Source organism: Eurytemora carolleeae, unplaced genomic scaffold (genome assembly GCF_000591075.1).
Source record: "Eurytemora carolleeae unplaced genomic scaffold, Eaff_2.0 scaffold895, whole genome shotgun sequence".
NCBI classification, from domain to species: domain Eukaryota; kingdom Metazoa; phylum Arthropoda; class Copepoda; order Calanoida; family Temoridae; genus Eurytemora; species Eurytemora carolleeae.
The window spans coordinates 73,175-87,771 of record NW_019396841.1 but is presented as its reverse complement, the minus strand read 5'-3'; the positions used below and the strand labels follow the sequence as shown (position 1 = coordinate 87,771).

Genomic DNA, 14,597 nt, shown 5'->3' with positions numbered 1-14,597 from the left:
CCCTCCTTCTACTAAAAGCTAATATGAATTAGACCTGTTTTTTTACATCCAATAAAGTAAAAAAAATCATTATCATTTTGTGCAAACTAGTAGAAAAATAATATAAAAATGTTAAAATGTTTAACATTTTTTTTAAGTATGAAAAGATATTTGAACTAAAATAAAATTTTTTTGATCAATGACCTGGATCCGGATCCGGATCAAAATCCGGATCCATTATTTTGAAAAGCGGATCAAGGATCCGGATCCGCATCAAAATTAAATGGATCCTAAGCACTGACCAGTGTATAGAATGGGCCAGACGACTGTAGGTTTTCAGGTACACATAACACATAACGATTAACGAAGTTTTGTATTGAAAATGAAAGACGCCAGACTGAAGCGCGCGACAATGATGAAAATCCCGCAAGTCGGATTTTGATTTTATCGAACTTTGATTCATTGATTTCTGAATTAGGCGTCCTTCCTAACTTGGCGGAGGGGGGGATAGATAAAACTCCTAAGAATGCGCGATCATAGAGAGAGAGAATTAAAGAAATATTATCCGGTATTCGCGCATTCTTAGGAGTTTTATCTATCCCCCCCTCCGCCAAGTTAGGAAGGACGCCTCTGAAGTAGCCGTTACATAAAACATTGAACGCGGCTAATGCGCTTAACATTTTATTATAAAAAAGAAATAAATTAACATTATTCATGTCACGGAAAGAAATTAATATCTTTTAATTTATTAATTTTAAGAATTATCTTTTTACATATGATGAAATTATGACTAGGCACCTTTCGATTTTCTTGAAATTAATCACGTGAATATGAAATGACAATTCGACCATATTTAATAGTTTTTATTGTTTATTATGAACATTTAAGATACCATTAATTAGGTTTAAAGAAATAAACGTCTATCAATCAATCAATTAATTGGTAATTTCCTAGTACACGATTTTTGGACCCCCCCCTTTATTATTTATAAGATTTTAGAAAATGACGTTGAACAGATTTATGCACCCTGAAAATCCATTTCGAGTAGCTCCAGACTTCAAAGCACTTGCACTGAAGTATCCAGAGTTTATGAAACATGTTTCCCAAGGTGAGAACTGAGAATTAAGTAGGTCCCATTTTACTAGTTTAGATTGTTGGACCCCTCCTCTCTTCTCGTATTTTCCTGAATCAAGTCGTTCTATTCTTTGGTCGACCAAAGGATTATGTTAATTCATTACTCAACAGTTTGACCTTCACTATTTAATTTTATATTTAGATGTTGTTGGCAAAATACATTTGGATTTCAAGAACCCTGACGCACTGCGTGAACTCAGTAAAACCCTGCTACTAGACTCATTTTCACTTAGGTACAACTTCAGTCATGTATGTTTGTAAAGCGAGAGCCTTAAAATTGTGGAATAGAACAAAGTTACGACTTAAGGGGTCTATAAGTGTAAGCATAGTTTAAATGACCCTCCATGCAAAGGTATCAATGCCTGATTAACAACGGTACCCTTGAAACTTATATCTGATCAAATGTGGAGAAAACTTCGTCTTTCTGACTCGAAAAGTGTTTATTACTGTTTTGTTGTTTTCAATAAGCATGAAATGCGCAAGTCATTTTTGTAGAGTAACCAAAACTAAAAATAAATAGTTAAAATAAACTAAAACATAGATATCAAATTCATACTTGATCAAACAAAGCTTTAAAAGGTCAGTATTGTCGAACTTCAAAATTCCCTTCGGGGATTTTCATCCTCTACAACATTAAACTAATTAATTTAAGGGTTGATATTCCTGCTGGATGTTTAATTCCAACAATTCCTTCACGGCTTAATTATCTGCTCTGGATTAAGGATCTGATTAAGGTAAGGATTGACAGGATTCTTTATTTTGTTGTTAAATCCCCCCCCCCCCCACACGTTAATTTAGATTTATTACAAGAGTCAAAATTGTTTTTCCTTTCTTAATATTTTTCATGATGCATATAATAAAACTAAAACATATTACGCTTTGTATTGCCGGATTCGTAATTATTAATTTTCAAAAAGGGGATCCTTATTACTGGTAAAAAATATGTTATTTCAGGTTTTACCTCCTGCGGAGAAGATAACAGGCATCGATATAGGTAATATAATATATTTTTACGAGGCATAGTTTAAAATACATATTGATCTTTTTTCTCCTTTCTCCATCTGCACGTCTGCACCAAGGTTCTCTTTCTCATGCTTCCTTTTGCCCGTTCATTTCGGCGCTGCTTTTGAAAGATATTTAAAGGGTCGCTGTCTTTGCGCCATTATAAGACAGCGAACGATCACCCTTTCATTTTTTGTTTGTTTTGCTTAACTTTGGCATACGTTAAACTTTAAATACCTATTTATGGCAGATGTTGTTCATTAAGACACTGTTTGTGGCACATTTTCTGAGTTTTGAAGGCAAGTGTGACAGATTTTTTATGACGAAGACATAATTTGCGGCATTATTTTTCCTTTTAAATATTGTTAGTGACACATTTTATATGTCTGGGTATAGCTTGTGGCATCTGTCATATATTAGCACTGCTTTGTGGCAGATATAAAGCTTTTTAGATAATTTTAGTAGCAGATTCATGCATTTAAATACTTTTTTGTGGCATATTCTCTGAGCTGTGATGTAAAGTGTGGCAGATTTTATGTGGCAAGGCATAAATTGATGCATATTTTATGCATTTATACACAGTTAGTGGTATATTTTATCAACAGATTTTAAGCGTTAAGATATCATTTGTGGCTTTTATTTGGGCATTAAAATTTTTTTGGGGGGTTTAAAAATCTGGGTGTAATAGGTGTACATTGTACAATGTTCACTCAAATTGATCCTAGATGAAACCCTTCCTGTTTTAGGTACTGGTGCATGCGCAGTTTATCCCTTGCTTGGTGCGCGGGAGTTAGGTTGGAGTATTCTGGGAACTGAGGTAATATTTACTGCTAGCTGGAGTGCCCGGCGTTGCCCTCGGAAATTTCAAACGACTCAAATATAAGAAAAATTGTTGCAACAATTAAAAAATTAAAATTTGTTTTTAGCCTTTGTCATCATGTCGCATATGAGCGAAGAGCTTTATTATAAACTAGGCTTTTAGGGCGCTTCGCGACCATCTTCTGTTTAAATTGTGAACAATGAACATGTTCTCTTTGTAAACATTGTAAAACAAACAAAAAATTCTCGGATTTAAAAAAAAATTCGTGGATTTTTAAATTTTTCAAAAAGCGAACTTTGTTAGAGGCAAAATTTTGAAAATTCGATCATCCATAAACCTTCCCTGGGGTCACACGAGATCACACAAAAAAATTTGGGCCCGATCAGTGCAGCCGTTTATTGGATACTTACTTACTTACTTACTTGGATACTTGAGTGGTGATCCTCAGAGCCCCAGGTAGGAGCATGTTGAGGATAGCTGGAGTGGCCCGCACAGTCCAGAGGTCAGGTCATCGTCCGTAGAGAGTAATCAAGTAAATCAACACTCCCTGGACCTGGCACAATAGTTGCGGGATTAGTTGTTAATATAGTGTGCGTCAAGCATGCTTTTAAACATTTTTAATGATCTGGCATCCTTACTCTTGGACCCCTTACAAACAGACAGACAAACAGACAGACAAGCAAAGTATACATATAGATATTGATAGATTTAAATAGGGTCTAGAGGTATTTATTTTCAAGATATTTTTTTTTGATGTTCTGGAAATAAAATATGAAGGCAATTTGTTCACCCTTGTCGCTAAAATGCGCACATAATACTCAAAAAAACTTGTGTTATCAGTTTATATCAGGCTAATACAATTTTTTGGAATGATTCTTTCTTTTCAAATTTTCCCCTTTATAACCCTTTCATATGTTGATGTTGGTGTCTATTTACGGATACTCCTTAATTTTCTTTTCTTGGGGTATCGTTTCTTCTGTGCTAAATAAAAGTAAAAAAATAATCTTAATTTAGTCTGATGCCCAGAATATAATAATCTTTATTTAGTCTGATGCCCAGAATATAAGTTCAGCTCGTCTCAACGTTGAACAAAATAATCTTCAGGTGAAAAATATTTTCCTTTCTTGTTTTTTCCTCCTTTTTCCTTTTCCCTTTCTATTGTTCCTAAACTCTATACTATCCCTTTCTATTGTTCCTAAACTCGATCATTTCCCCTTTCTACTGTTCCTAAACTCTATCCTTTCTCTTCCTATTTTTCCTAAACTTTATCCTTTCCCTTCCTATTTATCCTAAACTCTATCCTTTTCCCGTCCTATTGTTTCTAAACTCTATCCTTTTCCCGTCCTATTCTTCCTAAACTCTGTCCTTTCCCTTTCTATTGTTCCTGAACTCTATCCTTTTCCCTTCCTATTTTCCCTGAACTCTATCCTTTTCCCGTCCTATTGTTCCTAAACTCTATACTATCCCTTTCTATTGTTCCTAAACTCGATCATTTCCCCTTCCTACTGTTCCTAAACTCTATCCTTTCCCTTTCTATTGTTCCAAAACTCTATCCTTTTTCCTTCCTATTGTTCCTAAACTCTATCCTATCCCTTCCTAATGTTCCTAAACTCTATCCTTTCCCTTTCTATTGTTCCTAAACTCTATCATTTTCCCTTCCTAGTGTTCTTGAACTCTATTCGTTTCCCTTCCTATTGATCTTGAACTCTTGACTTTTCCCTTCCTATTTTTCCTAAACTCTTGACTTTTCCCATCATAATTTTTCTAAACTTTTTCCTTTCTCTTCTTATCTGAAAGTTTTCTAGTATTCTATAATAAGGAATTATTAAATATATAATATTGGAATCTTGTGTCTCCATAGATATATTCCTTATCTCACATAATTATTATTTTTTTTTTTTGATTATAACAGGAGATGGTCGAATTAGTTAAGGTGGAAAACAACATGATCTTAAACCAGGAAATTCTAAACCACAGATATTTTACATTCTCTATGTGCAATCCACCCTTCTTTAACAGGTCAATATATTTCCTATATTTTGTTGACAATAGCATGTATCTTTTATTTTAAATCCATTAAAATTATCTTCGTCGTTTCTCATCTTTTCTTTTTGCATTTTTTTCCAAATCTGAAATTTGATTACTGAAATATCTGCTCTCGGACTCGTTCCTATTGAAAGAATCGGCGAAAAGTCAAATCAGGGGTGGGAGCAATCGTCAAGTATATATTTTTATATATTTTCTTCGTTCGTTCACAAAAAGGGTTTCCGATAATTTTTCTTCAAAAAGTTCTTTTTCCCGCCTAAAATGAAGTTATTTCCCATTATTCAGCGAAAAAAATCCCTTACAAATCTCTAACTTATTGTTGATTTTTATAGAAAATATACACCTCTATCGTTGAGATCACTTCTCAACAATGCGTATAAACATATTTTAAAGCTAGTGTATTTTAGAGAGGATGTTGGCGAGGCTCCTGGTAAAGATTGCGAAGTGAAGACCCAGGGTGGCGAGGTCAATTTTATATTCAATATGGCAGAACAGAGCTCGAGGCAAGGGAACCAAAATATTTTTTAAATATAGTTTTTCTATTGATGATTTTAATAAAGAAAACTTCCTCTGAAGGGACTGTAAGTGATTTCAGGTGACCCTCTATGTAAAGCAGGCAATGTCAGATTCACAACGGTACCCTTGGAAGCGTTGTCTGATTTAGTATGAATTAGGTATACATTAGCGCATTTTTGCCTGTAAGAAGTTGCGCATTTCTTGCTTATAAGAAGCTACGGAGAAATTCACAGAAATTAACACTTTCCAAGTCAGAAAACGAGATTGTTTTCTACCTGTTTGATCAGATAAATGTTTTATAGGTAGTACCGTTGTTAATAGGGCTTACGTTGCCCACGTGCATAAACACTTTAATTGGTTCCCGTTTGTTAGACTGAAAACTCAAGTTCAAATATTCACCACACTACTAGGACATAAGTCTAGTTTAGGTAGGGTATACTTTCTTAAGTAACTTTATTTATCTAAAACTTGGAACCCTAGGTTATCCTTAAAAAACTAATTGAGAATTAATTTTTTTTCATGATATTGGCTTGTTTCCTTTTTTCCTCCGGAAACTTAAGAAGCGGCCATCTATATATAAATTTGGCTTGTCTGTTTGTTTGTATCCAATAAACGTCAAAACGGCTGAACCGATCGGGCCCAAATTTTTTGTGGGACCCAAAGATAATATATATATAGATAGGCAGGCAGGTAGAAACCTCCTTCCTAAATTGCTTGTAGCAGACAACTAATTTTTGAACCTCTGAGAAAAGGTGCAAGGAGAGACATCTATAGCAAATTGATTACTTTCTATATTCCTTTCTCCCCTTGCTGCCATCTGTAGGAAATACGCATTTGTGTTATATCAACATACAGTACGCGTATTGCATCCTGTATAGTTCAAGTGTTGCTATCTGGACCTGTTTTATTGTTGATACTATAGTACGCATTTAGTGTTATCACGCATAAACAAAGTGATAAATTAGCAAAAATCTAGAGGATAAAATGCCATGCGTACGACAGAGATGGTGCTGTTTGCACCTTTTCTCAAGACCTCAAAATTTATACCTGCCTGCATATCTATATATATATTATCTTTGGTGGGACCTCACGGAGCCCCAGGGAAGGTTTATGAATGATCAAAATTTCAAATATTTTTCTCCATCAAAATTCGATCTTCATTAAATTTTTGAAAATTTTGAAAATCCAAGAAATTTTTTGTGAAAATCCGCGAATTATTTTTGTTTTGTTTTACGATGTACACTAAGAGAACATATTCACAATTAATTTAGAAGATGGGCATGAAGTGCCCTCTAAGGCTAGTTATTCAGAAACCATTTTCGATTCTTCGTTTATATCGAATACACTTCATCGACGGGTCAGGACTCAGGATAAACTAATGTTGTCTAAGAAAAATTTTAAATACATTTTTGATTTGTTGTAAATCCATTTATGAAAAAGAAAAAAATCCGCGGAATTAGTAATATTAATATTTTAAATATACAAAAGAGGGTGCTGAAAGATGTAATGGTGCTTCGCCCACTTAAAAATAATTTAAACCTTTTTTAGCGCCTGTTAAGAAGTACCTGAAAAATATTGGAGTCAAATCTATCTCAACCACAGGTTAGAAGATTCCATTAATTGAAGTACAGAAATTACAATCTGAAAATAAAATTATGAAATGCGTGGGAGCGTACATTAAAATTGCCCAACAGATATATGTTTTCTTAAAAAATAATTTCTTTCTCAGTTCTTTTTTAAACCACCCACTTTACAGGAAGAAATAGTTATTTTGTTGAAATTTTTGTCTAGAATTCTGCCAGGGTCGGACAATGAGATGGGGGGTTGCGTGGACATTTTTAGATTTGGATCTTACACAGGTCATCAGCATCAAGGAAGGTCAAGGGTCAAGCTAAACTAAATTAAAGATTATTGATCGACGAATTTTTTTGTTGACTATTTTGTCAATTAAGGGTGAATTTTATTAGTGCTGAAACTGTACCTTGATAGTTACAAACAACTTATTGTCATTAAAGGAAATGAGTTTTTTCCACAAAATCTAATTTTTTAATCCCTATATCTTTGCAACTTGGTATTTTAGACCTTTGATATGTTAAACTGAAGGAATTCTGATAGATCAATCAATCAGTCAACGTTTGAGATATCACAGGTTTTCATCATCAGGTTGCAAAGATACAGGGATTAAAAAATTTGCGTGTGTGGTATAAAATCAGCTTTTCATCAACATTTCCTTTTGATATCGTAATGCCAAAAATTGTGAAAAGTCCTGAAATTTTTTTTTCTTCTTCAAAATCGTTAATTTTTCTTTGCAAAATGGGTAAAAAAGAGAGATTTAAGTTTGCAGTAGTATATTGGGTCCCCTCTGTTGGAGCGTAGGCCACCGGAGGGAACATTTTTCTTTATTCACATGCTAATTAATCCATTGGAGAGATGGTAATTTACACTCAGGTAACTAATTACTTCATCGTCGGAATGATAACACTCAGAACAATAATTAATCAACATAATAGATGGAAATTAGCACCCCGGACACTAATTACTCCACCGGAGGGATGGTAATTAACACCCAGGAAACTAATTACCATTCTCTCCGATGGGGTATATGTCATGAGTGTTAAAGTCCCTAGCGTTAATTACCATCCCTCAGGTGGATAAATTAGTGTCTTGAGTGACTGGAATGTATCTACTTTATTTCTCTAGATTTGGACTAGATGATGGGGATTTAAAGGTCTAGTTAGAACAGGGGCGGGGCAGTGCACCCTGCTGCCTGGGCGGTCTGGGGGCCCACAATGGGGTCTCTTGCAGATTTCACTTCCTTATGATTCCTTATGATTATCATCCCTCTGGTAGAGTAATTAGTGTCTTGAGTGTTAATTACCATCCCTCAGGTGGAGAAATTAATGTACTGAGTGTCAATTACCATCCTTCCAAAGGAGTAATTAGTGTCCTGAGTGTTAATTATAATCCCTACGGTGGAGTAATCAGAGCCTTGAGTATTGATTACCATCCCTCCAGTGGAGTAATTAGTGTGCTGAGTGTAAATTATCATCCCTTTGATGGAGTAGTTAGTGCCCGAAGAGTTAATTACTATCCCTCCGGTAGAGTACTTAGTGTGCTGAGTGTAACTAATATTCCTCTTATAGAATTAAAAGAATTCAATAAAAAATGTCCCTCTGAACCGCTCCAGCGGCAAACTTCAATCTCTCTCAAAAGAATTATTATCAAAAGAGTTAATACGACTATTTGGAAACCCTTGTCTCTTTCTGTCCAGGCCAAGAAGGGTAAAGAGAAACCTTTTAGTTGGAGTTTACCCAGTGAAACAGTTAATACACTTAGTCTGCTTCAAACCTTTAAAACATACCTTACTCAAATACAAGTAAGTTTTTATACATCACACAAATACAAGTAAGTTTTTAAACATCACTCAAATACAAGTAATTTTTTACATATCACTAAAATACAAAACATCTCTCAAATACAAGTAAGTTTTAATACATCACTCAAATACAAGTAAGTTTTTATACCCCGCTCAAATACAAGGAAGTTTTTATACATCACACAAATACAAGTAAATTTTTAAACATCACTCAAATACAAGTAAATTTTTAAACATCACTTTAATACAAGTAAGTTTTTATTTATGCCTTATTCAAATACAAGAAAGAATTTTTATCGGGTTAAAATATACCCAACTAGGCTCTCTTCTATTTCAACTTTTAATGTTTTGCTCAATCTTTCAGCATTTTCTCTTCGATGAAACAAAAATAAAATTTTTTGCAGAATTGCAATTTTGTTTTTCGTAATTTTCAAAATTTTACGAATATAAAAATTTTTTGGAGAAAACTTTTCGAAATTCCGAGCATCCATAAACCTTTCCTGGGGTCATGTGAAGTCCCACACAAAATTTGGGTCGATCGGTTCAGCCGTTTTGACGTTTATTGGATACAAACAAACAAGTTTATATATAGATATATATATAGTATGACTTAATGTAAGTGGGATAGGGATTGTTTTTTTAACCGTAATGTATAAATAGGACTAGAATTGACGAGAAACTATTTTTTTTTGTAAAACTTAACAACAATAAAGAACATCAATAAGTAAACATTGATTCAATAGCTATGCAAGGTCTTTTCAGAAAACTCTGATCTTTACAATCTGTGTTTTTGTTTTGATATAACTAGTTTTTGGCAGATCTTGATAGATGAATAAAAATAAAGTAATATTGTTTTTTCATGGGTGAATTTGAATATTGGGGGAAAATGTTCAATAAAATATTTTTGTTGTTGGAAATTAAGATAAAATATTTTATTTTTTAGGTTGACATAGAATTAAAGAAGGAGACAAAGCATTTTTGCTCTGCCAGGTATTTCAATATTAAATCTTTTATTAACATTTTTTTTTACAAATTGACATCAATAAAATAAGACTAATTTGATAATTTTTGGAATGTTAGATTGTCGTCAAAACAAACGCTGTGGAGAAATCAACGTCAGCAGCGAAGAAAACGTAGACTAGAGGAACCTGCAGAAACCGCGCCAGTTTCTCAAAAAGGCGCCAAATTCTCTGAAATCCTTGAAAATACTGGAAACGGTGATTCTAGTGTTGAACAATGTCTGTTAGATGAGTTGCTGTGGAAGAACAGTGGTAGCTGTTTAAATTCAAAGGAAATTGGCTCAGCTTTGAAGGACAAAGCCAAAATTAACGGTCATGTTCACAACAATTCAGACATTCTCACGTCTCACGATTCAAATGGTAAATCAAATGCTTTTCCACCATTGGTAAAAACTGACGCAAGTTTTGTTCAAAAGAACCAAAAATCAGATGTAGAGGACGATAGATTGAATGAAGGTTCTGCTGAACCGAAATATGTAGGTGGAACTGAACCGAAAGATAAAGGTGGAAGTGAACCGAACCACGAAGGTGGACGTGAATCAGGGGAAACGGTGTTGGAGTGTGATCTTGTGATAAGGAAACTTTTTAATTTCTTCACAAATTCTTTTTTTTATATATTGGAAAAACGTGGTTTTTTCATGAAAATAGTTGTTTAAAAGGACTTAAGTCGTAATTTCAAGTGACTCTCTATTTATAATGGCATGTATGATTCACAACAGTACCATTGCAAGCTTGTCTGCTCAAGTATAATTATTTAACGATGTTTATAGCTTTAAACTTCTCTTTAAAAATTAATGTGCATTTCTGCTGCAAAAACATTGGAGGAAATTGCCAAAATTCTTAACTATTCAAGCTAGAAAAACAACGATATATTTCAGACTATTGATCAGATAAAGGTTTAAGGAGTACATGCCTCTCTTTATCTGATGACTCACTCGAAAATACATTGTTTTAGACAAGAATATCTATTCTCACAAAAATTAATTAATTAAAAATTCTTGTTGGCTTCATTATTCAAGGGGTTTGGTGGGATGATGNGGAAAAACTCAAAATTCAAGTTATTTCATTCTTTTTTTATACTTTTACCCCAAAAATTCTTTTATTTTCCCCAAGAAATCATTTAATTTCCCCCCATTGCTGGGAATTAAACCCTTCACAAAATACTTTTGGAGAAAATAAATTAATTTTTAAAAGGGGGGGAGGGTTAATGATTTTTCGTGGAAATATACACCCTTGTCAATATTTAACACTTTAAAAAAATAAAAAGTTTGTTCTAGATTGTCCGGTGCTGTTGTTCAGGTGGAGGTTGCGTACAAGGCTGGTCAGGCGGGCAGGGATGCTGCTCATCAACTTCTTCAGTTTCTCAAGAACAAATACAATAATCCATCTTGATTTATTTATTATGTTTTACATTTGTTTTATTTTATTTTCAGAAATATGGAAAAAGAAAGACAGCTCAGTGTTGATACATTAAGGAAAAGATTCGTGTTTTAATTTCTTCAATCATATAAAATGGTTATTTTTCTGTTTATCTTTTAATACAAACAAATAGAATCTCAACCAACTTCTTTCTTTTTGAAGTAAATTGTTTTGGATAATCTTAAAGTGAGATATGTAATAATGGAATTTTTTAACTCGATAAAATAATATTTATGCATTCTTCTACTCAGGTATATTGAAATATTATCAACACATCACTCTTTCAGTGAGCTAAGAAAGAGCCCCAAAAAAATGAGGTCGCCTTTTGATTCTCCTAAGAAGGGTCCAACATTGTCTACCTCGACCTCGAGTTTTGAGGCCGTAGATCCTCACGACCCTGTCCTCAATAACCTGGCCTCCACAATGTTCTCCAAGGTGAGACAGAGATGTATTTATCTCGCAAAATAATCCCCGGCCCCCCTCCCACGTTTGAAAATCCTTTTTTCCCCGGAAGTTATTTGTATTTTGCTTAGGTTTTATGAGCTAATTGAAGGGAAAAGGTTATTTTTGAAGTAAAAAGTATCAAGAAGATATTAAAAACTTGCCTTTTGATGTCTAATTTAACATTTTCCCTCTAAAATTATCAAAATAAATTCACTCTCCATCCCATTGGCCCAGGGTTGGAAGTAATATTGATAAATATTCACCCCTGAGGTGAAATAATGAAACAATGGGTTTTGGGACTCTTCATTATAGTTCATTTCATATGCTGGACTTTTTCAAGGACATGCCATTTCATGTACAGGACATTTAATAGACTGAACTTTATAAAGATATGACAATTAGAGACAGACAATTTCATGGATAAGATGAATTAGTTCTTTTCTCTATATTTTTCTTTTTTGATAACCAGTATACATTCTCATTATACTCCAATAGGAGTCCAGAGAATTAACACCACATAAACATAAACATAAACATAAACTATATACTGTTATTTTTACTGAATTTCTGTATGTATATTTCATACATTGGGTGAGTATTATGTGACTGTATATTTCAGACAGCGGACTGGGTCTCTGGAGAGCTAGAATCCACGATAGATGAATATTATCTTCTAGGAAAATTGATGTGTTCTCATAAACTCCGCAACCAAGTTAATATTCGGCTAGATATTGTTACAATTTATAACAGGAATATTATCACATAGTTTAACATTTTTTTATTTTTTTTTTCTCAAAAAAAATGATTTTCATCACTCATAAACTATGCTAATGAGGAGGACAATATGATTGTAATTAGCGATAACTACCAAAGAAATAAAACATAGTTTTCGTTTTATTAGAACAAATGAACCGAGTAACACTTACAAAATATTCGGATATGCGACAAATAACAACCAACATAGATAAGGTATTTTTTAGAGAAAATGCCAAAGCTTAACGTATTTATTCATGGGGGGGGGGGGCATTTGTTAAAGTAAATAACTCAAATTTTACGTCACCAAACCCCAATTTATCAAATATGGAAAAAGGATTTTCTTATAACAGGGTGACAAAGAAATGTTTTCAGATTACGATGTTTTTTATTGCAGGGTGTATCAGAATTGAATAAAAAATATGAAAATCTTCTGCCTTACCTGGACCAAATAGATCAGGCACAACCAACACATTGGAGTAATCTAAAGGGACTTAACCGTCATTTCAAGTGACCTCCAATTTTTTAGATTGACATCGCCGATTTACAAACTTTGACTTATCATCAAGGACAGAGATCTCAGTGTAAATATCGCTGAAATGTGTGAAAAGGCGTAAAATTAGAGTAAACGTTAGCGTACTGCGTGAACTTAACACTGAGGACGTCACATTTATTCCGGGAAAACCCCTTACTGTCCCTTTATAGAAGTCTAAAATAATCTGATTTATTTTAAAAAATTAATTGTCATGGCTTTACGAACAAAAAGTGAAGCAGTTTTTAACAGTTTTTATGCCATACGCATTGACGCAATAATGTTGGTTGACCCAGATTGATGAAAGCATATCACGGTTGGAGCAGGCCGCCTACAAACTGGATGCATACTCGAAACGTCTAGAAGCAAAGTTTAAAATCCTTGAAAAAAGATCGGTTTGATGTTTTCGCAGATTTCCTGGGCTCCTGATTTTTATTTTCATTTTCACTCTTTTCACTCAAAAGTTTAGTTAAATTAACTTCTTTTGCAATATTTACATAATTTTATATTGCCTTACGAAAATTACGAAAATGATATCAAAGTTGTTAAGACATTTTATATCCAATTAATTTTCTAGTCAAGCACTTAATTCTATTTGTTTTTAAACTGTGGAGTTTGTGCAATCACCAATTTATAGAACAACGTTAAATGAATCTTTTTGCAGTTTTTATTTGTCTAGAAAAAAGATTTTCGAATATCAATTTGATCTTATTTTTGTCTTTCCTCCAAAAAAAAATATTTTATATTTTTGTTGTTGAACATGTTCGGTTAATTCCCCATCTTAATGCTGATATTTAAACTATTAACTAGTAACTACAGTCATAATCAGAAAGACCCGAAATTAATTGATAGTTAATCTGGCGATTGTACATATATATATATCTCGGGCAGTTTTTAATACTCAAAAAGTCAGACCACATTTTTGAAATGGCAGGACTAAAGCTATTTTGTAAATGTTTCATCTATCATATTTGTTAAATTTAATTGTAACGTCCTCTGATCAATTGTGAACTAATTCCGTGTCTTCCTGATTATGACTGTATAAAATCGTCAATTCTTTATTTACACATGTGACATGTCAGACATTATTTCAGAAAAATGCGGCGAGTAAAGAAAGTGAATCCAAACCCTAATCCTTTGTTTATGAAGTGGCTCCACCAATTTAGGGTTAGTTGAGTCAACCATCATTTGAAGAGCTTATATTTAGATTATCTCTTTTAAGTTACTATTATTGAACTATTGATTCTGGGGTGTTTATTTATCAGAATTAACACCCAAGGGGGGGGGGGGGTTGCAGTGATTTTTGATGATTTGTGGGAAAAAATTTTTAAAAGGAAAAGTTTCTTTTGATTCTGTATAATACTTTTACCCGAAAAGTGCACTTATTAATCTCAATTCAGCGAGAAAAAAAACCTAAAAACATAAATAACATCTGGGGAATAAACAGTTTTCAAACGGATGGGGGGAATGATTTTTCCAGAAAATATACACCCCTGTCTTGGTTCTCAAAACTCTCTTTTCATGCATTTGGACCACTCATATTGAAAAATAAAAAAT

General features: G+C 33.4%; 3 protein-coding genes across 3 annotated transcripts in view; 2 read left to right on the top strand and 1 right to left on the bottom strand.

Annotated features, from left to right (window-relative positions):
- The window catches only part of LOC111709277 (cullin-4B), a 48,692-nt gene that overhangs the window by 15,468 nt on the left and 18,627 nt on the right, over positions 1-14,597 (bottom strand). The window lies entirely within an intron of this gene.
- LOC111709284 (U6 small nuclear RNA (adenine-(43)-N(6))-methyltransferase) lies at positions 967-11,328 on the top strand. Its single transcript, XM_023482910.1, has 15 exons — positions 967-1,087; positions 1,256-1,346; positions 1,766-1,847; positions 2,068-2,107; positions 2,862-2,932; positions 3,983-4,039; positions 4,848-4,954; positions 5,389-5,484; positions 5,870-5,925; positions 7,046-7,099; positions 7,289-7,371; positions 8,769-8,873; positions 9,817-9,863; positions 9,954-10,469; positions 11,170-11,328. The coding sequence occupies exons 1-15, from the start codon at positions 982-984 to the stop codon at positions 11,282-11,284; spliced, it is 1,626 nt and encodes a 541-aa protein (XP_023338678.1). The 5' UTR covers positions 967-981; the 3' UTR covers positions 11,285-11,328.
- On the top strand, positions 11,292-14,133 carry LOC111709288 (biogenesis of lysosome-related organelles complex 1 subunit 2). Its single transcript, XM_023482917.1, has 6 exons — positions 11,292-11,367; positions 11,599-11,746; positions 12,375-12,432; positions 12,657-12,724; positions 12,906-12,968; positions 13,337-14,133. Exons 1-6 carry the CDS (start codon positions 11,330-11,332, stop codon positions 13,439-13,441), a joined length of 480 nt encoding a protein of 159 aa, XP_023338685.1. The 5' UTR covers positions 11,292-11,329; the 3' UTR covers positions 13,442-14,133.